Source organism: Lissotriton vulgaris, chromosome 2_1 (assembly GCF_964263255.1).
Source record: "Lissotriton vulgaris chromosome 2_1, aLisVul1.2, whole genome shotgun sequence".
Classification (NCBI taxonomy): Eukaryota; Metazoa; Chordata; class Amphibia; order Caudata; family Salamandridae; genus Lissotriton; species Lissotriton vulgaris.
In genome coordinates this window covers 1,911,806,057-1,911,831,202 of record NC_141687.1, presented here as the reverse complement: position 1 = coordinate 1,911,831,202, position 25,146 = coordinate 1,911,806,057, and the positions used below count along the sequence as shown (strand labels likewise).

The following is a 25,146-nucleotide window of genomic DNA, read 5'->3' as shown; positions in this document are numbered from 1 at the left end:
TTTGCTGTTTTCAACTGTCATGTTATGATTTTTAATGAATGCCCCAAAGTTATTTTATTCACTTCTTGCTTGCACTTGTTGAATAAGGAATTTTGGATAATTTTGCTTTACTGGACATTTACTCCCTTTCTCCTTTTGATCTGGACTTTTTCAGTCAGCTTAGGCATCTATATTTATGTTTGTCATTTTGTTTGTTTTGTGATTTGGTTAGGTATAAGGTAATCATTATGATATGCACAGCAACAGTTTGATCCCAATTTATTTGAGTTTAAATATGAAGCTGAGATAATCACTAAACTTAAGGTTTGGAGATTTATGGGGCACTGGCTCATAGATTAGGCATGTTTGCTGATTCAGATTTGCGTTTGGTTATATATAGGGTAATCGTTATGATATGCACATCTATACTTTGATCCCTACTCCGCTTGAGCTTTAACACCAAGCTAATTGAATGCCCAAATTTCTGGGTTGGGGATATATGGGGCAGTAGCCGATTGATTATCCATGCTTTGCTGATTCGGAACTCTAACAGGATCTGTGATTATGGATATCTATTTATGTATGAAACAGGGAACATCTGCACACTGGTTATGATTCCAAGAATGACACATATATTGTCTGTGTTTCTATTCATTGCTGATTCAGACCTCTAACAGAATCTCCGTTTATGGATTTACATTTATGTGTGTAGCATGGAATTGCTGCACATTGGATATAATTCCAATAAGTATGTATTTATTATTTGTGTTTTAATTTTTGTTACCTTGGAATTCATGCACTTTCATTTTATTTAATTTTGTACTATTTTTTATTACAATGGGGATGTGCTCGCTCTTGCTCAAGATTGACAATTTTGAGAATAACATGCATCATATATTCGCTAAAAATGCCAATTTCAAAATGTAATTAAGTTTGTCTTTAATTGCGAAACATTTCATGTCTTTGTTCTTTAATTGTGAGAAATTGTTTAGGTACACTGAATTTGGTGACAAGAGATTAGCTAGCAAGAGTGATTCTCAGCAATGTCTATGTGTTTGATTTGGATATATGATGAGTTTTGAAACATATATGTACAATAGATGAGTTTTGTATTTGCTCTCAAATACGCTAGTACTACAATTCAGCAATATTCTGACATGAAAACATTCAATGTATAAGCGTGAAACAGTATGTTTTCTAAGTCCATGAACAGTATGCCTATTTCTATGGGGGTTTGAGCACATTCTTGTATCTTTACAAAGGCTTTCTGCGTTGTTCCTTCCCTCACAAATACATCAGTGTTCATTTGGTTTGCTGCTTCCTCTCTTTTCCACATTAAATGTAAGAGAGATGAAATCGAACATCGTTGGTTTTCCACTCTGGCTTTATTTCTTTAGGAGTGACACAATCATCTACGCATCTTGGCTGCCAGACGCAGCCTTGTTCACGACGATGAGCCCCATTTGCTTTCTTGCTTAAATACTAGTTACATTTTCTCAACTACACATAGCAAGAAGACAATAGCTGTCGTTAGTTCATACACACAATGTTAGGCACGCACCAAATATCAAGAACTGTTTCTTGTAAGTTAAAACACTTTATTGCTTACATTCAATTGAAAAGTTACCCTGATTCGACTTCTATGTTGAATTTCAGATTTAAATTGATCAAGTGCATATTTGTTCATAGCTGCCGTCTCATACCAGCGTGTCTCTAATGACTCCCAGCAATTTATTTATGTGCAAAACATGCAAAATGTCAAACCAGTTTAAAGTGCTTGTGCTCAAAAAGTGCTCTACTTTGTATAAAGTGCAATTTCCACACAGATTGTATCTATTTACATTTCATATTTGAAGAGATGTTTTGCCGAGGTGTGGCGCGTGGCTAGGGCAACTGATTCCGGAATTTGGGGATCACGATTTGATCTCCGGCACCGGCGGCAGATTAGCCCAGCACCATGTGACTCTGGCAATAGCTTGCTTAATCTTCCCAACAGCCCCCAGCGCCTAGAGACCCTTACGGGTGATTGTGCGCTTTACAAATGTGGATTATTATTATTATTATTATTAATATTATTATTATTATTATTATTATTATTATTATTATTATTATTATTATTATTATTATTATACAAATCTCTCCCTCTCCAATTTACTAGGACGTGCATTAATAGCAATTATTGTGATATAGCGGAGTACATTTCTCCAATACTCCAATTTGATTATTTTGGTTAATTTTTGCTTCCTAATACAGGGAACCAAGAAATAAATAGCTAAAATATTTACTCTATGTGACTAAAGTGCTATCCCTAACTATTAAAGTTAGTGTTTATCTTCCTTTCCCCTTGTCCTCTTCTATTCTATACATCTATCTTTGCTCTTGTGACGAATGTACTTAACTGGATGCAGCTATTAATAAAGGCCTGTAAAAAATTATTTATCCACATGAAACCATTCGGTTCCTTACAATCCAGTTCTAGGATGAAGTATTTTTCTAGTTTTCTCAACTCCCTCTCTCTGTCTCCACCCCTTCGTCGTCTTGGCACATGTGCTATACAGCTGTATCTAATTAGTGTCAGGTTGCTCTGGTGTTCTTTCTCAAAGTGTCTAGCTACAAGGTAACTGCAATCCTCACTAATTACGGCTCTCCTCTGTTGTAAAATTCTCTTATGCACTGGTAGTGTGGTGCTTACGACATACACTTTATTGCACAGGCACTTCAAGATGTACACTACAAAACTTGTTATACAGGTTAAAAGTCCCCATGTGTTTACAGTCTTGTCAAAAACTGTTATAAAAGATGAGATATTTTCCCATGCTGACATGCCTTACACTTCAAGCATTTTCTAAAACCTTCCTTCTCTTGAAGCCAAGTTTGTTGTAGTGTACCACCCGAGCAATCTTTTCTCACTATATGACTTGGATTTTCTGTATGTAATCTGTGAATGTTTCGTTGCCTGCTGTCCTATTACCGGATCCTCTCTAATAAACTGCCAGTGCTTTTTAAAAATGTATTGTATTTTCAAATGTTCAGTATCATATTGTAGTGTAGTTCCTATATTCCCAATAGGCTCTGCGCATTGGAATAATATACCCTATAGTTATGACATAGGACTGAGGTCAATATGTCTCTATCCAATATACTAAACTTAATTGTGAGTGTCAGCTAGCTCAGAGGTCACTAGAAACTTTCTCAAATACACAAGAAGGGATTCGTTTCTGACAACAGCATAAACATGACAACTTTGTTTCCCAAGAATAACGTATCTTCACCTGGTCATTTGACAGGAAACTTCTGCTTGACTTAGAATACTGCACGTATATGTCAAACTGGATCACGGAATTCTTTGGGAGGAATAAGGGCACTGCCTCTGAGATGATTGTTTGGGATGCTTTTAAGGCAGCAGTGAGGGGGAAAACCCTTAGCTTTTCTTTGTACCTGCAAAAGAAAATAAAAAACATGATCAATAACTGGGTGCAGAGGAAGAGGTTATTCGCGGGGTGGGGGATCCACAGAAAAGAGTGGAAAGTCAAAGAAAGATCGCTATAATTAGAACCAAGATATATCAGTATTTCGTAGACGGATTGGCTATTAAATATCAGCAACACCGAGAAGACACTTATGAATTCTGGGAGAACACAGGCAGATTGTTAGCAAAGAGGGTTCAGCAGAAAGCGGCTATGATTAGAATCTGCTGAATAGAAGATCAAAGGGGACAGATCCAGGATCTCCCCAGTAAAGTTTTAGAAGTCTTTCAAGAGTTTTATCAAAGGCTGTATTCCACCGAAAAGGATGGGCCAATGATATCCGGGGAGGATTTTCTTTCTGATTATGTAACATCTCAGATAACCACTGAACAGAGAGATTTATTATCTACTCCAATTTCGCCAGAAGAAATCGAGTCTTCTATAACTCTTCTAGCAGTAGGCAAGGCAGTAGGTCCGCCCGCTAATCCTTAGGAATTTTTTCGCACTTTTAGACGCATCCTAAGTGGGGAGCTTGAATCCTTATTTCTGGGAGCACAAAAGGGCCAGACTCCTCCCTCATGGCACAAAACGACTATTGTTGTATTAAAAAAAAAGATAAGCCTGAACTTAAACCATCATCTTACCAGCCGATTTCTTTAATATGTGCGGATAGCAAAGACTTGGAAAGGTGATCGATCCACTAGTGTCAATCCGTCAACACTGTTTTATTCCGGGTCGTGATACATCTGACCACGTCAGGCAGGCAATAGAACTATTTGACTGGGCTCAGGTGTCTAAATCTTCCTTGGGTATGATCCTGTTTGATTCTGAGAAAGCATTCGGCAGGGTCTCCTGGGGGTTTCTCTGGCTAATGTTAAAAATCGAAGGATTTCCCCCAGAATTTATCACAGCCATACAGGCTTTGTACCTCTCGCCTGAGGCCCGTGTTCGAATCTCCGGGCAAGAATCTAAATCATTGTCCATAAGCAAAGGCACCGCCAAGGGTGTCCCTGCTCACCAGTTCTATTTTCTATTTATATAGATCCCTTATTAAGTAAGATTAACTCGGATTCACGGATTGCTTCCGTAGTAGTTAACGGGTTTGGATACAAGACACTGGCCTATGCTGACGATGTCGCTATTTTAACAACTAATATTAGATCTGCTCTTCCGGCAGTGTATTACAATGCAAATTCATACGACGCCGTCTCAGGTTATAAATTAAATGCAGATAAGACACAGATTATTCACTCCGAGATCTCAATATCTTGGTATTAAGAATCACCGCTGCGGTTGAGCAGATACCTGAGCTGAACATAAATCCGATTATAAAAACTGTGGATCAGACACTTATAAGATAAGACCATTTTCACTTTTCGTTATATGGGCGATGCAACATAATTAAGATGCTTATTTTTCCGAAATTGTTATACTTGTTCTGGACAATTCCTGTAAAATTTCCGGTGTCCACCATTTCTAAAGCAGAAGCTGTATGCATAAGATTTCTGTGGGGTTACCACAAAGCAAGAAGGGCAGCTAAATGGTTAATTCTTCAGAGACTAAGGGTAGGTTGGGGCTTACAGTCGCTGAGATTTTATTCACTGGGTGGCATTGCTACAGCAAATGGGAATACTGCTGGCTGGGAATAAAATGATAATCCCCAAACCAGTAAGACCTACCATCTATGAAATCCTACTAGGAGAGGATGCGCAATATTGTTTATCTAAAGTAATAGAACCAAGCTACTATAAGAAAACCAAATTTAAGATGATCTAATTAGCGTTTTCAAATTGGAGAAGAATACGGAAGTGGCTTGGGATTTCAAATATCAATACCTATACCCCGTTTTCTGCTCATGGGCTGCTCTCTTCGATCTTTTGTGATCAGATAACAATAGGGTGGGAAGCATCAGGACTAACAATGCTGGGTGACCTCTTCTATAAGGGCCAAATCTTTTCTTTCTCGGAATTACAGGGAAGATATCAGCTCCCCACCAGACACTTTTTCAGGTACTTACAGATAAGAAGTTCTCTAGATAAAAGCATTACACAAGGAAGGGGTAATTTTGGTAGAGTACCATTGGTTGATAGTATACTGACCAGGTCTAGGATCGGTAAACTGTACCATATGTTATTATCTACTTTCCCTGATGATTTAGCCTCTCAGAATGACACCTGGTATAGGAAGCTGGCACAAGTCGGTACGGACTTGAAAGAAGAGTGTTGTATGGTTTTCAAAGGGACCACAAAAGGAGCAAAAGTAACTAGCCTCACTTAGGTTAATTAAGAAAGCCCTCACTCACCAACCTGGTGGTGACATGCTTTATCATCGGGCCCCACTAAAGAGGCAGAGTGCCTCTTTAGTGTGCTTCGACGCCAGATTTACTGCGGAGCGGGTTTTTGTGTGAGTTCAGGCGTGCAGTGAAAATAAAATTACGTGGTAGTGAGGGATTAAAAAATGTCTTCAGTGTATCCAAAAATATTTATTGATTGATCACTAGGACATCAGTAAAAATATTAGTGTAGGAAAATTAGTCCACAATTAATTGTGTGGTTATTTCCAAAGTTATCTATTTTCAGTCAACATGTTTCTGCCTTTAAACTGTGTCAATTTACCAGGCATTCATCAGGACTATAGAAGTGTATTAAACCCTGGCGGTATGAGCGCGCTAAGGCTCACCTTACCTAGGGACGTGAAATAGTGAAAAAGAAAGTGACACAAAAGTGCAGGAAGGAGGACGTGTCTCCTCCTAGATACTCCTGGTTTAGGAGGCTCCCAAATTTGGTTTCCGCACTTGTTAGGTGTGTTCAAAGTACACCATGGGTCTCAGGAGGGGGGTGGTAGCGTAATTGGCACACCGCCCTCAACGCCAGGCACCCACAGTATACCTGCTGAACCCTCAACCGGACCCTGAAGAGGTCCGGTCGAGGGTTCACCAGGTATACTGAGGGTGCCTGGCGTTGAGGGCGGTCTGCCAATTACGCTACCACCCCCCTCCTGAGACCCATGGTGTACTTTTGTCACTTTCTTTTTCACTTTTTATATGATGCAAGAGCGCTATTAACACTGCAACAGATGGGGGATATGCAAAGAGATATCGATACAAATATGTCCACCCAAGAAGAACTTGGAGAGGCGGAAATACAACAAACAGGCGCAGGGATGAGTCCTTTTAAACCTGCATCTTGCTTTATACCAACCATGCCAAGAGACGCCATAGACTCCTTTCATGAGGTGGTCACGTCAGATTTGAAAAAATTGTACCACCAAGTGAAACATCGCAAAAGGATCAAATTGGAAAAAGAAAAAAAAATACTGGGCTTTGGTAACCAAACTCAAAAATGACCATCAGAATATTGTTTGCAGCTCAGATAAAGGAGGCAATATCGTGATCTGGCCTCAAACACAATATATTGCAGAGGCCAACAGGCAACTTTCGGACACGACGTGCTACCAAAAAACATGTTTCAAACAATATGACCTGGCAAGGGAGAAGTTGAAAAAACTGCTTTTCAAATATAAAAGGGAAGGACTGATTTCTCTACAGGAATTTAAGTTTTAACATGTTGAGCAACCAGTAATACCCAGGTTTTATCTTATACCCAAAGTGCACAAGGAAACATCACCTACTCCGGGAAGGCCAATAATATCGGCCATTGACAGTGTAGCTGAACATCTTGCACAATATATTGATTACTTTTTGCAAAGCTTGTTCACCAATCTACCTACCTATGTAAGGGACAGTGGTCACTTCTTGGAAAAAGTGAAACATGCTCCATGGACAGAGAACTCTCTACAAACTCTCTACTAATTACTTTAGACATTGAAGCTCTATACACGAGCATTGAACATCCCACAGGGCTCAAGGCACTGGAATTTTCTCTTGGCACAAGATCCCTGCAGTGTTACAACTATAATAAGATGCTAGTGGATCTTGTAACATGGAGTTTGTACCATAACTTCTTTGTTTTTGGTAACGATGTCTACTTACAGAAGAGAGGTGTGGCCATGGGAGCCTACTTTTCCCCTAGCTACGCATGCTTGCACGTCGGCTGGTGGGAGAAGCGGGTCCTCATGGGTGAACACCACAAAATATTCTCTGAACATGTAGCACTATGGGTGCGTTATATTGACAATGTGTTTTTAATTTGGAGGGGGGATGAAGCTAGCGCCAAACAGTTTATCATGCAACTTAACACCAATGAAGATAATTTTAAGTTTACCTATAACATAAGTAGAAAAACAGTAAACTTCCTGGATGTTAAAGTATTCATAAAGGCAGGCAAAATAGCTACAACCCTTTTTAGAAAGGACACAGCGGGCAATTCGACCCTCCAAGCGAGTAGTGCCCACGCTCGCCATGTAATTGATAATATCCCATATGGGGAATTACTCCGTCTTAAAAGGATCTGCAGCAATGAGGAAGAACTAGCTAGATGCACAATGGAGGCTCTAGCTAGATTTAGAACCAGAGGTTACAAAGAAACAGTTTTAAAAAAAGCAGTTATGGGGACCCTCATTACGTTCTCATGTATCCAATTCCTTCCCTGAGCTGCTCAAAAAGAAATCCTGGTTTCAACCCCAGCGGGGGTTCTTTAAATGTACAAGCTGCAGGGCATGCAAATTTGGTGTCAACACAAGCACTTACACCACTCCGTTCAGTCCAGTTCTATTGCCAATTAAGGGCAATTACGGTTGCAAAACGGAGTATGCTATTTATGTTCTGGCGTGCACCTGCGGCCTGAGATATGTTGGTAGTACCAGGCTCGAGGTGCATGCCAGAATATTGCAGCACCTCCGTGCGATCGTAAATAATGACAGCTCCTATCCTGTCGCGAGACACTTTAAATCTGTACATAACAATAATCTACAGTGTCTCAGCTATTTTGTCTTGAAAACAGTCCCTAAGCCACGCAGGGGAGGGGATAGAGATAAAAAGCTTCGGCAATTAGAATCTAGAATGATTCTAGAACTGGACACTAAGGCACCAAACGGATTGAATACTACGGAAGACCTTTATCATTTCCTATAAAGTTCTTTCCCTTTCAGTGTTGATAATTCTGCCTGACGCCTCACATGAATTGACATTAATCTGCAACTGAATCTAATTGAGGCCGTCCTCTTATACCTAAATCAAAAGTACTGATCTTTCTTTGCCACTTGAAATATCTATTTTTTTCTAGTTGGCTTTTCTGTCACCCATTATTTATTTGACCTCTCTTTTTTAGATGTAGTTATGGATTATTAAATCCCACTACCTTAGCAATACACACCATATCACAGAGTTGTGATGGGCACTTATCTTTTTATTCATGTTTTTGCCTATAGTAAGCCTATTACTTAGATAGCAGAGGGGTTGCCATCTATATTTGATGTCCCCATACCATTAGTGAAAGGTTTTTAAACTTGTTGTTCCCTCAAATGGCATGGTTTTAATCTTATCAGTAATGTAATTATTTGCATAAATTGTACAATTGTCATGTTTATATTGTATACGATTTGTATTTTCAAATGGATAGTTTTTAGATTAACTTATTTTGTGGTTTTAAGTATTTATATGATTACTTTTAACATCATCTATAAACCTGTATACTTATTTATTATACTTACAATGTTTACAATTGCTACATTTGCACAATTATGAGTTGATTTGCACATGGGCATTATGCCTTAATAATTGCACTTTATACTGGTATTGTATCAATCATGTTTGAATGATTCCAACTTTTCTCTTTGGCATTTATGCGGGAAGAAATGAATTGCTAAAGAATTTATTCAGTAATGGTCACACATTCCATTTATTTATTTTTTGGAATCTGTGGAATTTACATTATACCCCAATGTGAACAAACTTAGTCTGCATTAAGGCCTGCTATATAGTATTTCTTCACTGTTTATTTATCACATGGTGTGCACAGATGCATTAAAAAAAAGGCATTATGGGTAATAACTTACTGTGATCAAGGACATCTGTCCGAAATGCGTCAGTCCGCTGCGCTGCTGTTTCCGTTGGAATAAATGTACCCCTCTTTTGCCTCAACTTGGGATTCGTTTGGTCTTTTTGTCTCTGATCGCCAGCTCTCTGGAAGTTCAGGACTGACTATTTTCGATGATATATAAATATATATATATATATATATATATATATATCTACCACGTGACTCCTCCGAATCTCTCGGCGTCTCAAGCTTGCACGCCAGCAAACAGAAGGAAGACGGACCACGGTAATTCAGCATCAGAAAGATTTTATTCGATACACAGAAAGCAGCTACGCGTTTCTGGCAAATTATGCCCTTGATCACGCTGCAACATGTAATGAAGACATAATGCTTTTTTTAAATGCAAAGTTAGAAGGGAACACCCCCTCACAGTGACGTAATGTGTCATGTGACAATTAAATAGTGAAGACATACTGCCGCTATTGAGTCTCTAACAAAACATAAACACTGATAATTTTCACCGGATTAATCCAGGATTCTTGTATGTATAATGTGGGAGTTAGATAAACTGACCACATGATAACATCAAACAACGGAACAAAGTCTAACTGTATAAATACAGAGTTCTCATAGGACGTACCAATGTTACCACATACAAAATGATCATAAAATAGAGGCAGATAATAAAGTGCTGTGTGAGAGTAAAATAAAGGGCAAAAAAGGAGAAAAAAAGGACAGGAAAGGGAGCAAAAAAGTTCAGTGCAATACCATTCATTAATCAAGGAACAGGAAATATCATGACATAAAATAGTTTCACAGGTCCCTGGAAACATTTAAATATGCCTAGTTCATAAACATGAATTATCACTCTGTAATAAATAGTATAAAATAGTATCAAAAGAATGTGATAAAAACCCAATAAATACACCTAAATTCCAATTCAATAATATATATACATATATACAATATAATATATACATGCATATATATACAAAGAGTAAAAACTATGATCAATATGATATTTCATGTATTCAATTTCAGACTTAGTCAAAGTACAAAAGTAGAAAATCATTTTAGAAAAATAGAGATGTATATAGATAAACATATAAAAATATAAATGTCTATGTACAAATGTGCATATCAAGGACTAATACACAAGCAGAATGACCTTATATAAGCTAGAACAAGTAAGTTAAACACACATAGGTCAAAGCGTTCACATTTCAATCAACACATATTCTATGGTCATCTCAAACCTCTTGAGTGAGATACATAAGTGTGGGACAGATATAGGGCCCGGCCTCAACCTCGAAATAGGGAACCTAGCTAAGAGGGAGAAAAAGTAGTTTACCGGGTCCAAAAATGTTAATGCATAAGCGATTGCTGAATCAGAAAGAGGCATCACAAAAAGTGATGCATTTCATCAATATTATTCAATCCATTCGACCAATGGGTATCTAGTTCTAAAATCATCTTGGTTTCCAACTGCCTTAATAATGACTCCCTGTCACCACCTCTTTTGAGGGGGGGTATGGCTCCAATCACAAAATATCTTAAACAGGATAAGTAATTATTATGTATATAGCCGGGTCACTATGTAGTATGGCGCGTAAATGCTGTAAAATCCTGACGTGTACCTGCAGTTTGGTGCTTTCAACATATCTTAACCCACAGGTACACGTCAGGACATACATGGCAAAGTCAGTCTTACAATTGAAATTGCCGGTAATCATTTTGGGTTCTACATCAAATGGAGTTGAATAATGTAGAGTGTTGATACTGAACCTGCACGCGCGGCAACTGGAACATTTGGAAAAAATCCTAGAGGGTTTCAACCAGGGAGTTTTAGACTTCAATTCGGGGGCTGCTTTGTCCAAAGCAGAGCCCATGCTTCTGGCCCGTCTAAAGGTGATGACAGGGTTGGCCGACAACCTAGTGTTCAGAATGTGATCACTAAGGACAATAGACCAATTCTTTTTAAATATGGCTTTTAGTTTTCTGTCCTCACTACTAAAAGCAGTGATCATGCGCGGACCGTCTTCTTGGATGACAGAGATATTTTCTTGTTCTGGTTCTAACTGAGATATTGGGAACAGGCTCTCTCTGGATCTGAGTTTAGATTTTTCAACTGCTTTTTTCAGAATGGTGTCTGAGTAACCCCTGTCTTTTAAACGCGCTAACAACTCTTTTAGGCAATGTTCATAGTCAGAGGGGGAACTACAGATTCTTTTGAGCCTGAGAATCTCGCCATACGGTATTCCCATGATGGTATGTTTAGGGTGCATGCTAGCCGCATGCAGAGTCATATTACCGGCAGTAGATTTTCTATGAAGTGTGGTGTTCAGTTTGGAATTTGCCACATAAATCTCTACATCCAAGAACTGCATCCTATGCTGGTCAATATGTGCAGTGAACTTTAAATTCATGGAGTTATTATTCATACTTTCAATGAACAGTAGTGCCTCATCTTTAGAACCTTTCCACACCATGAATATGTCATCTATATACCTCAGATAACAAACAACCTGATTGGTCATCACGGTGGAGTACAATGCGGCGAGGACCTGCTCCTCCCACCAGCCGACGTGCAAGCACGCATAGCTGGGGGAGAAACAGGCCCCCATCGCCACTCCTCTTAGTTGTCTGTAAATGTCTTTGCCAAAGGAAAAAAATGTTTGTACAGACACCATTTAATGAGTCCCAAAATGACTTTGTTATGCTCATAAAAAGCTATAGGTTTTTTAGCCAAATAGTACTGGATAGCATTAAGACCTTGTACATAATCAATACTTGTGTATAACGCTTCAACGTCTAACGAGATTAACCACATACTGTCTTCCCATTCGATGTTAGCGATTTTGAGCAAAAAGTCACTGGTGTCCCGAACATAGCTGGAAAGATTTTTGACAAATATATATAGAGAGAGATATTTCTGGAGTATTACATACATTAAAATATTTTACTAATTATTTACCTACAAAGTAAACTAATACCAATAAAACTGTAACACAATTTGCCTGTGATGTAATGACTCCTATCTACGTCTTACAGTTTCTCTCTCTCCATGTTTGTTTAAAAATAATTGATTTTAGTCTTTTTTGGCAGCTGACTTAAGGCATGATTTAGAGAGTTATGAACAGAATATTCCACCATAGACTCCCTATTTGTGGGGTTCAATAATGATTTGCTTTTTATAAATATACTCACAATTTGACAGCCATCTAAACCAACAAGGCTCACCACCAAACTTTTGATGCCTTCAGAGGAAGATGGCAGTTTCTTTGAAGGTACGGATATCACTGCTGGGGAAGTGTTGTTCTCTAAATATGGCAGTCTGTCAGGGTGATAAACATAATGTCTGCTGTCACCCTGATTTGCAAAGTGCACACTACCTAACCATAAATCAGGCCCTAAATCATCTTTACATCTGAGTTTGGCTGGGAGAGAGTTCCAGAGCGAGAGGCTACCTCAGTGAAGGGCCTGTGTGAGGTTTGGAGGGATTCACATTTTTTGCGTTCCAGTTGAAGGGATATTTTGCTTCTCTGTGTTCTTCCCCCGTCAGCAATGTGGAACTGGGAGAAACTATAGGTTAGTTGGCCTGGTTCTAGACAGGCAAGTTTAAATGTAATCTCCGCCTCCATAGTGAGCCATTGGAGATCTTACATGGTGAGGGTGATGTGATTGAATTTCCTGGTGTTTGTTGTTAACTGATCAGGCATATCAAGATTGGCTTATAGTGGGACCAGTGCCTTTTCTATAAGTAGCACTGTACTGTAGTCTGTTTTTCTAGATGACAATAGGTTGTACAAAAGTACTAAAGTCTGCTTTAGTGAAGATAGGTCTGAGACATCTGAGGGAGAAACGGGTAACTGGGGCTGATTTGGTGGTGTGTTTGGCATATGAACTGATAGTTAGGTTTGAATCAGTCCAAAAACCTAGATATTTGTATTAGTGCTTTATATTTTTAGTAAAACCATCATATTTGAGTTGAGTGCCCTTAGTTGAGCTATGGTGCTCACTCTGTTTTGAACTTGGCTATACACTCCACCTTCCTCCAGATTGAAATAATACAGACTTAATTAAAAACAGATTGTAGGCTACTTCAGTTACAAAATTAAACACTAAAAGAAGTCGGTAGTAATAATCTCATAATGTGGTTGCAAAAAATTAATACTGTATATTAGGAAGGAACATAAATCTTTTTTCATTACAACATGTTAGTACCTTTATTATCAAATATTTTGGAAACCTCTTCCATATCCAGAAGCTTTCAGTAAGAATTTTTTTGGAGCACGTTTGCCCCATCGTGCCTTATGTGTAATTGCTGACTTGCATTGTTAAGTGTGCAAGAAATAGCGTTATACACAAAAAGTCTGTATTTTGTTTGATTGTGCCTTTACTGTCTAATTTGTTTTCTAAATACACCTAAAGTATATGTAGCAAACATGAGAAATATAGACTCTAACTCATTTATTTTGATCATTTAGGAATGACAGCTATCCCGTGTGCATGCTTAGGAATCTTCCTGGGTGGCCTCCTCGTAAAGAAGCTTAGCCTCTCTGCCTTGGGTGCCATTCGCATGGCCATGTTGGTGAACCTGGTATCTACTGCTTGCTATGTCTCTTTCCTTTTCTTGGGCTGTGACACTGGACCTGTAGCTGGCGTAACAATTCCCTATGGAAACATGTGAGTATTCACAGAAAATTGCAGAGTGGAGGTAAAATGTAAAATTGCCATCTGGAATGTGGAATTTAGTGAGTTCAGGTAGTGGCTTCCAGTATGATAGCCTCATGTAAATTTGATGTACTCTTAGATATTGCACAAAGACATACGGCATTTACTATAAGAGCATTGTAGACATAGATGAAAACTTAGGGGCATATGTACAAGCTACTATCGTCACAGGAACGTCACTTTTTGTGACGTTCTCATGGCTATAGGGGCCTTTCCTTATGTACAAAGCAACGTTAAGCCACTCAACGTGGTTTAACGCTGCCTTGTACATAACTCACCCTTTCACGCTATGCTTAGCGTGAAAGGGGCATCCAGTGGGTGTTGTGGTGGGCGTTCCACCACAACACCCATGTATTTGACGCTGCCCTCTATGTAGAAGGGTGGCGTACGTAGGAGGCAGCGCCAAAATTAAGACCAGGAAAATCCTGGTCTCAAGTTGGCGAAACGAGGAGAAATGCATTGTTTCTCCCCGTTTTCGCTTTTTCCATGTGTGCTGCCTTGTGCAGCACACATGGAAAAAACTAAATGCCATGGTTTGTTTATGTACAGGAAGGTGTTCCTTCTGTACATAAACACTCCTTTTAAAAAATGCCATTTTGTAACTTTCATGTGTGCTGCATGAAGCAGCACACATGCAAGTTACAAAATGCCATTTTAGGATTGTTTATGTGCCGGAAAGGCACCTTCCTACACATAACCAATCATTTCCCCTGCACGCAGACACCCTTGCACTCTGGGGCAAGGGTGCCTGCGTTGGTGCTAAGTTGTTAAACTTAGCGACATCGCAGGGGGAAAGGCAAGGCTGCACCACATTCTTGTAAATATGGTACAGCCTTGCGTTTCTGAAGTGGCAGAGCATGTTGTTAAGCCCGGGAGGCTAACAACACCCTCCCCACACTTTTTTGATATACCACTCCGCAGTCACATTGTGTATGCCCTTTTCTGAAGAGATCACCTCTTGAGCATATTATGGTGGTACAAAATCAACACAGCAAGTTAAGAGAGTGGTTAATATTGAGATGTTAACATATAAGCAATCAATGTATATGCCTAGTCGTGAAAAAGGTAACCGTATTACAAAAACACATTTTCACGTAGACACTGATGTGAACAAAATCGTGTTTTAGTCTAATGAAAATCAATTTGGGAAAAATGCTGCTTTGGTTGATGGTGTGTGAGCAATAATGCAGATTTTCAAAACCTACCTCGCTGCCCCGCAGCGTCTGTTTGGTCACCTCGAGATTCTAAATTTTGTTGTAGAAAAGGATAAAGATTAGCATTTTTACCTGAGAGTGAAAGATGTGATCAAGGTCTGTTCAATCAATTGAATCCATAAAATGTCCCCCTATCTTTGTGTTTTCCAGAGAATGAAAATACTGAACCACTGAAATCGTATTTTCTGGCAACATGACGCATGTAATAATGATGGTGTCTTTGTTCTGTTTGCAGTTCTGTTCCTGGCTCTTCCTTGAACCCATACTCCCCTTGCAATAACGAGTGTGAATGCCAGACGGACTCCTTCACTCCGGTTTGTGGAGCAGATGGCATCACATACTTATCCGCTTGCTTTGCTGGCTGCACTAGCACGGTAAAAGGACACTCTTCCTTGCATCCTTTCAGCAACTGCAATCGTAAAACGTTACTTTAAAGTTTTAACTCATACAGGTGCTCAAGATGGGAATCCCACATGAAACACGTTATATTTAAAAATGTTATATAGATCCAATACACTTCTGTAATGAATTGATCTCGAGTACACACTTAATAACTAATGTCAAAGGTCATAATTCAAAGGCAATTCAAAAGGAAATAACAGGTGAAGTACATGAAAAAAGTAGCAAAAAAGAAAGTCGTCCGATCACCTCCTGTTTGCCTACAAAAATGTAACTAAACATGATGTGTTGTGAATAGGGGAGAATGTGGGGCAGCAGCCAGCGCTGCCGACTTTGAAGCTGGGGATACGGGTTGAGGCTCAGCGTCCACTCAATTCTGTGATTCTGGGCAAATCGATTAATCTTCCTGTGCCCAATTGGGTAGCACTTGGATAACCTCACGGTTAATATGCAGCACTCTATATATCTGCTAATCACAATTGTTAAAATCGTAGGATTGATTTTCATTTAGTCTAGTAAAGTGTTTCTTTCATTTAAGTCAATCTGAGGATGCTGCTATAGCCCTGTCACGTGTAACTGGTGGTTAAGATCAAGCTCACTACGTGGCATGCTCTTCATCACAGGTGGAAAACACACAAAAGCTAATTTCAGGTGAGAGAGAGAAACTCTAAAAGGGCCCTGGGAACACCTGCACGAGATTCCCTTGTCATTTTGCAATTGTGATGCCCTGCTAACTCTGCTGCAAGGTTCTTTCTTCCCCAAATGGCTGCGTCACCCAGTGGAGTAAAGCAAAATGATGGGGCCCCCTGTAGAATGTGTTGGGTGGCCCCTGGGTTTCCCACAGCTCACATGTAATCATTGGCCTTGGGCTGAATGATAGCTCCTTGAAGTGTTGGAGGTCCCAGTAGGGCCAGCAACGGGCACCTGCACTGCAGGAGCAGTAGGGGTCTGCATTACCCCCCAGTGTTCAGCAACCACCCAAAACGTATTCATAGTCCTGCATATCCACCAGACTCATCCACTTTCCTAGAAATCTTTATTGCTCTGTCCTTCTATGCTTTTTGCTTTTCTGCTACCGTTCCTGTTTAATTAACACTTACAGGTCCCCACCCAGCTACTAGTTCTTCTTAGCATGTCACTGTCTTACAGTCTGCATCTTCATGCAATCTCATTTATTTATATTTATTGTGCAGTCTCACCCTATACCTTTTCAATAGATATGTAAATTACATCATAGAACCACCATTCACAAAAAATAGCTTATAGATTCTGAGAGGTATGCCCATGGTTTGCCCAAGCCACCTTCTTCCGGACAGTCACAGTGGAGTCACAAACGAGGCTGAGGAAGTTGGAAAATATGATTCCAAAATTGGTCAACTCCCTCTTCAAATGAGACAAAGTAAAGAAATAGTCTGTTATATAAGAGGCACTAGATAACAAATCAAATCACTGGAGTAACAGCATCTACATTTAAGAAGGGGTGGCACCACTATGGACACCAAAGTAAAAAGGAGAGCAGTTGAAGATGTAGGAAAAAGTAGAAAGTAGGAGCCAAATGTAAAATCTCTTTCTGGTTCCTAAGCCAGTGATTAACAAAATTACATGCTTTGCTACTGTAATGTAGTAAAAAGTACCTTTACAGGTCAAAAATGTATTTGTGACTCACACAGCACCTTTTGTGATTCACTATCACTTTGCAAAAAGGAAGGGCTGATAAAGTGGCGTCATTCTCATCATTGCTATTCACTGCAGATACAGTCTCAAACCATTAAGCATATACTGATACCAAATACTTGGTGGTATCTGATTTATCCACCGGGTGAATGGGGGTTTCTTGCCTTGTTGAGATTATACAGCAGCACAAAGGACCACAGATCGTGTTGCTCCCCTGATCTCCCGGATCTCATTCCCTGCATGCCTCAGCATTCAGGAAAACCAGATTTTAGTTTATTAGATTTGAGAAGGTTATATAGCACTGGCTAGACCCGAAGGTATCAGAGCGCAAAACCAGATGATTGTTGCATTACAAGGTATATCTAAAAAGGTTTATATAGTGCTGGCTAGACCTGGAGGTATCAGAGCGCTATACAAGAGGAACATTACGTTACAAATTACATCAGTTACAATAGCGTAATAAGGTATAGTCAACAAACAACAAGGATGAGAGAATTTGTAGGAAAGGAAGGGAGGAAGGAGCCATAACATGGAGACGAGGAAGAACTGTTTCCAATGTCCGGCTGGGTAGGTGACGGTCGAGGGGGAAACCAGGGCCAATCTCCTCATTAGCTGTCTAGCAACTCCACCGGGCATCAGTCATGTTGCTCAGGTCTCAACGTTCAGGAAAAACAGTTTTGAATAGATACATAGGGTAGGATAGAGGTAACAGAAGGAGACTGGGGAAGGAGTAAAAACAAGCCAGAGAAGGAGCGGGGGCTACCAGTTAGGTCGATGGGGGATGCGATCAAGGTCTGGTCGGAGTCTGGTGGTAGAGAAAACTGTGGCAGCCATCTTGGGGTAAGGCCAGGGATTCTGACCTTGAAAATAGACACAGCCAGTACCCATTTTAGTCTTTCACTGGAGTATTTCCTTAAGAGATTGACATCCCCATGGTGGGCCGCCGCCACATTGTTCCACAGTCCAGTCACAGTACACTCAGTCCGCCTTGCCACTGTTTATACACCTATTACACCAAGCCCGATATCATCAGGAAATAAAAGCGATCTGCTTCGCCTTACACAGCTGCCATTTTAGGGTCAGGCACCGAACAGCTTGCAGGACATCGGGAATCTGCGGTTGGCCTCGTTATCAATAGCTCCTCAGAAACTGATAGCACTGGCTCCTCACGCTTACCTAACGCATCGAGGACGGAAAGCCTTAATGCAGACTTGCTAAACTTGGGGATGCAGGCGGTAGTCCCCAACGCTGCCCTGGTCAGTAATATCAGGGCGTGGGAGGCTCACGCGTTCCACCCGTGTTCAACAGTAATCCCGGTGGGCGGTCCACTGCCTAACCCTAATGCCAATACTTGCCACGATACGCACTCATCCAGGACCCTCAGTGGTAACCAGGGCCTCGGGCAGATGCAGCAGCTCACTGCCAAAGCTCAGCCGTGGCACCTGAGCCACTTACAGGTGATCCTGCAGAGGCGATGGGGCATCCCACACCTCCTCAGCCACGGGGCTATGCCTCACTCACCTTTCCACGTCTCTGGGGGTCCACCACTCACATCAAGAGTGCGATCGACCCAATCATCTGATCACTCTCAGGCTGCTGTCTCAGCAGGTCCGCAGCCACCCGACACAGCCCGACGCCCAAATCCGTACTGGGCTGGTATGGCAGCGTCGCTTCAGGGTAGTAGGGCCCAAGCTCTGGTGCCCACAGGATATGCGTGGCTGTGCCACCGTCTCCTGGATATCGCTGCTACGTGCAGCCTGGAGACCACACAACACACTCCAGAGGCCGCTGTGCAGTCTGCTCCCATGGCTTCACCGTTGTGTTTCTCAGCGTTCACAGGGCCCAGCTCCTCGGGGATAGCTGCATACAAGAGCCCCTCTCGGATAAATACAGGATAATCCGGCCTGTTGTGCAGGCCTCGGGGGAGCTCCCCCTTCTATGTGGCCATCTTGGCCAAAGCCCCGCTCTACTTACCTATTGTTATGCCTTTCATTTTTTAAAAATGTGCAGGTTGGCTAATAAGACCTATAGATCATCATTGGGACTATTATTTGAAGCTATGTTAAGGGATGTCTGCCAAGGTCAGCAACAGTTTCTTTATATTCTGCCTTGTCCCACTTGTAATACTAAACCAATCTGATATTTCCCCATTGACTAACACCTTTGCCCTGGGGGTCATATATACATTTTGTACCACCTTAATCATGTTTCGTGGGAAACCAACGCCATTTAAGGTCTCCCACAGATATGCTCCCACCCAGTTCACTTGATCAAAGGCTTTGGAGGCATCTATTGCCACTATAGTTAAAGGGACCCCTTGAGTTTCTGCCATATCTATAGACCCCATTATCTGAAAGGTTAGTTCATTAAGCTGCCTCCCTAGTATAAAGCCCCTTTGGTCAGAGTGAACCACCCCTTTTATGACCTTAGCAACTTGTGATGCCACAATACCTGAGAAGATCTTATTATCTATATTTAAAAAAGATATAGGTCTATAAGAATCTATCTTCTGTGGGTCTTTATTTGGTTTTAAAATTAACATGACCGTAGCCTCTGCCCATGAACTAGGTGGATTTTCCCCATTTATATGCATTTTATTAAACAACATTTTTAAGACTGTCACCCCTCTATCTATGATACACAAATACATCTCCACTGGCAGACCATCCGGTCCGGCTGCCTTTGCCCTTACCATTTTTTTGCACTGTGCCCTAACTTTTTCTTCTGTAATGTCTGCTTCTAGGACTTTCTTCTGTTCCATTGTTAATTGGGGGAGTATCATCATTTTTAGCCAGTTCTCTATATTCTCTCAACCTGGTATTGTAAATCGCTCATAACGCCTCGGGCTTCTTCATGAATATCTATATCCACGTGAAGCACTTCTCCAGAACCTCTTTTAATTAGATTTCTTATTGTATTTCTGGCCCTATCCGCTTTCGCTTTCCAAGCCAGCAAGGAACTGCACTTCTCCCCATGTGCGAAATGCTGAAGCTTGCTTGCTCTTCTACTGTCTAGTATCTTTTTATCTAGCTGGGCCTGAAACTCAGCATGCCAACTCTCCAATTCCTTCATTAATAATGGTAAATTACTTAGGCCTTCCATCGATGTATTCTGCAATTCCCCTTTTTTTCCTTAATCGCTCTGATTTTTCTCTCTTCATCTCATTTCGTAGCCTTCCTTTTTTCCCCTGTTATGGACCTGAGTATCCCCCTTAAGTATGCTTTAAAAGCATCCCAGACTGTCTGATCTTTAGCTGAGCCCAAATTAAATTGAAAATACTAATCTTTTTTTTCCCTTAAATCACAAATCACTTCCTCATCTAATAAGATCGTCCTATCTAATGTCGACCTCCTCTGTCCCTCTTTTCGCGGAAACTTCAGAGACATGGCCACTGCCGAGTGATCCGATAAAATTGCAGGAATATGATTTACTGTCTCCACATCTATGTATAGCTCCTGGTCTATAAGGAAATAATCTATCTGTGAAAAGGAAAATCTCTAGCTTTCCTAATCTTGCTACGCCAGATGTCCACCAAGTTAAATTCTCTTATCAAGTTCTTTAGACTTGCAAATGTTTTTGGGTGGCTAACGTGTTTAACTCGTGAGGTGCGGTCTAAGTCTTTGTTTAGAATTAAATTAAAATCACCTTCCATAATAATCAGTGCTGTTGTCTCTAATAAGCAAAATTCACGCTTTAATAGTGCCTCTGGATTGTCCTTATTTGGCCCATAGTATACTACATACACTAAGGTTCTGTCCTGAATCAATTTGGTGGCCCCCAACCATCATAATTGTATTCAACCTATCCATAACTTAAAGCTTTTTTCCTTATAGCACCTTGACTCCTTCTATCTAGAGCCCAGCTTAATCATGAGGACTAATTTTTTCAGTTTTTTCCCTCTGCTCCCCACACCCAGTGATCCCCCCCCCCCCCGGGAAACCCCCTTTCTACTCCGTAGGTGGTTCAATCTGCCCTTCGTGACCCCCATCCCAAAAAGAAGCATTAAACAAAATCAGCCTATTACTTCATACTAAATATACACAATGTCTCTGTCTCTACTGACGGTACCCCCTTATTGTGAAAGACTCATCCCCCCATCTGTGCTGGAAGGGTGTCCACCTCCTCCGGGTTGCTGATATTGTGCATTTTGTTTCGACACATTATTTTTAACATGGCCGGAAACTTCCTTTGAACCTGAGCACCCTTGCTCCTCAGTTCTCTCGTTCTGACCCCCAGCCCTTGCCTCTGAGCTGTTCTTTTTCCAAAATCTGATCTTATATTGTAACTGAAATTTTCGTACATTAAAGATCCCTCTTTCAAAGCACGCCCCAGCACCAGCTCCTTCACCCCATAGGTAAGAAAATGTTTCAGAATTTTCCTCAACGCCTTCCTAGTTGGATTTAGCTTGAAAGAGTCTCTGTGAACTCTCTGTATCTCCTTCTTGAGCTCAATGTCAGGTCTGTCCTTCAAAATGCCTTCTCTCAACAGGTTATACACAAAGGCCTTGATATCTCCTCCCTCTGATCCTTCCGGTACTTTGAGGATTCTCAAGGTTTTTCGTCTGGCCTGCATCTCAAGCCTCTCCATGTCCTTTTGTAAGGCTCTGTTCTGTACTCTTAGGGCCAGATGTAGGAGAGAAAATACCGGTCGGTAACGGCCGATTTCGGCCATTACCGACCGGTATTTAGGATTTAGGATTTGGCATGTAGGGGCCATCATTTTACAGAATCGGTAAATTTACCGATTCGGTAAATTTACAGATTATGTAAAATACTGAATCGGTAATTTTACCGATTCGGTAAATCCACATGTAGATGACACTCCTAAGAGTGTCACAGGCCCATAAGAATCGGTATTTTACCACCCTAACCAATTGGGTGGCAAAATACTGAATTCAGGTGTGCATGCACATCTGTGCATGCACACCTGTGCAATGTGACACACAGACATGCCCTTAGGGCATGTCTGTGTGCCACATGGCACACAAGTCCGGAATTGGGGTGCTAGAGGGTGTCAAAGTGACACCCCCTGCATCCTTGCAGGATTCGGTATTTACCGATTCGGTAAATACCAAATCGGTATTGCCCATTGATTCCTATGGGCTTCATGGCCCATAGGAATCAATGGGCAATATCGATTCGGTATTTACCGAATCGGTAAAAACCGAATCCTACCGATTCGGTAATTCTTAAATTCGAATTATCTACATCTCCCCCCTTCATATTTACCGACTCTTAAATACCGAAACGGTAAAATTCGGTATTTAAGAGTCGGTAAATATGAATTACCTACCTCTGGCCCCAAATGTCTCTAAGTCTTTGGTGTTGTCTAAAACGGCTTCTGACAAGACCTTCACCTCACTCTCTAGCACCCCAGTTCGCTGTGCTACATCGAGTTTTCCTTCCAGAATATCACACTTATCTTGTATCTCTTTCTGGTTAGTCTCGAAGATATCAAATTTTGCAAAGATGTCTTGCCTCAAGCTAAGAAACAATAGTTCGACCTTACTCATCGCCTCCCTTCCCTCCTTCCATTTTGTCCGTATTTACTACCTCTAAGGTACTGCCACTACCTATAGGTAGACTTAAACTGGAGGTGGAAGAGGTGGGGGGCCTCCGGCTTTTGATTGAGTAGTCTTATTCGCTCCGCCCTTGGGTGCAGCAATATGCTCCATTATTTTGAAGTAAGAGCTAAGGGACGGGTGAGGGGTTTATCGATTTTCGCATCGCCTTAGCACTACACCGCTTTGGCTTCCCCCTGGATTTTATCACCTTTCTCTTAGGGGAGACCAGTATCACCTCCCGTACCACCTTAGCTGATATCTATTCTTTATTTGGGTGGACTGTACCTCCCTACTTATACAGGTGCTGGTAGTGGCACTGCCCTCCTCTCCCCTACCAATATATCCGTACTCCTCTGTGAGCTAACAGTGCCTTCCTTATCTATGGTATTTGTTGCATTGGAGCCCCCTCCCTTTTCCCTCCTCTCTTTATCGAGCTGAGGTGCCGTGGGGGGTGGGGGGCGCGTTTCGGCGGCCATCGCCTTCTTCCTGGAGCAGCCACACAATATCTATAAGGTGAAGATGCATACAGAACATAAAATTATATCGATTCTAAATCACATAAAAAAATAACTTTTTAGACATTTTATTTAAAAAAGAGAATTATGTCCCTAACCAAATCTGCTCAAGAAGATGGTCTAATCAATGCCAAAGAATTTGACTACTTGAATCACCACCAAGGAAAAATTGCCTGCATTTATGGTCTACCAAAGATCCATAAGGATGCCAGTAACCCCCCATACAGACCCATAGTCTCTACAATAGGGACAGCAACCGAGCCACTTTCCAAATATGTAGACAATTACCTACGCCCTTTTGTCCCCAAAATAGAATCTTACATTCGCGACACAGGGCATATAATACAAAAGACTGAAGGAATCTCCTTCAATTCTAATAACGAATTATTAGTCACAATGGACGTTGAGTCTTTATACAGTAACATCCCCTTGACCGACGCATTAAAAACCACCAGTTGTTTCATTGACCTCCACCAAATCCCATGCCCAAAAGAATTCCTGCTGGCGTGTCTAGAAATTGTACTGACAGAGAATGTTTTTGAATTTGGCAACCACTTATATCGTCAGATCAAGGGTGTCAGCATGGGGGCTTCAGTAGCCCCTTCCATAGCCAACATCTTCATGGCAGCATTTGAGAAAGAATGTGTCCACAATGAAGTTGCCCCTTTCTATGAGTCTATCTCCCATTGGTCCAGATACATTGATGACATCTTCTTTATCTGGACCGATGGGAGAGAAACTCTCCAAGAATTCCTCCAATGGATAAATGGAGCTAATCCCAACCTAAACTTTACCTCCCATGTTAGCAATAAGAAAGTCGAATTTCTGGATATAGAAATTATAGACAATGCAGGAACTCTAGAAGTAGACCTCCATATAAAGCCCACGGCAAGAAACACCTTACTTCACTACCAGAGTTTCCATCCGCGAACTCAAAAAAATAGCATCCCCTTCTCACAGTTCCTACGTGTTAGACGTAACTGTACAAATATAAAAGATTTTGATAAACAAGCAGCAGTGATGAGAACCAAATTTATTGAGAGAGGCTACCCCCACCGACTGATAAGAGAATCATATAAACGGGCCCGATATTACGACAGAGATTGTCTTCTAAAAACAAAATCTACTAAACCCAACGACCAAATAGTCTGCATTACAAGGCATTCAACGATAAATGAAAGAGTAAGGCATGTCATAAACTCCAATTGGCATATACTAAACAGCAACTGTACAAATGACCAGAAACTGATGAAACCCATTTTTGCACACAAAAGAAACAAAAATATAAAAGAATTTATTGTTCATTCTCGCTTTGCTAAGAGTTCTAAAAATGATGCCCTTAGTCAACGCTCAATCTTGACCAACCACCCCCTAAAAGGAACTTTTCCATGTTCATCATGCAACTCATGTAGCAACATCTTGTCAGGTGAAGAATTTGAGTATAACGGCCACAAAACCAAAGCAAAGGAAATGTGGAATTGTAAAACAAACAATGTAATTTACTTCATACAATGTCCGTGTCCCCAAGGATACATAGGTGAGACTTCTAGAGCAATTCAAATACGCCTAAACAAACACCGTTCGGCGATAAGGACTAAAAAAACTGCATGCCCAATGGTCAAGCATTTTTTAGATAAAGGACACAATGCTGACGATTTTAAA

The 25,146-nt window shown here is 40.9% G+C and overlaps 1 protein-coding gene across 2 annotated transcripts in view; it reads left to right on the top strand.

The window, feature by feature from the left end:
* The window catches only part of SLCO3A1 (solute carrier organic anion transporter family member 3A1), a 731,052-nt gene that overhangs the window by 631,940 nt on the left and 73,966 nt on the right, over nucleotides 1-25,146 (top strand). For both annotated transcript variants that reach the window (XM_086958095.1, XM_086958096.1), the window contains exons 6-7: nucleotides 13,873-14,071; nucleotides 15,569-15,707. In XM_086958095.1, the coding sequence (XP_086814221.1) occupies nucleotides 13,873-14,071; nucleotides 15,569-15,707 (338 nt within the window). The remainder of the gene's footprint in view (nucleotides 1-13,872; nucleotides 14,072-15,568; nucleotides 15,708-25,146) is intronic.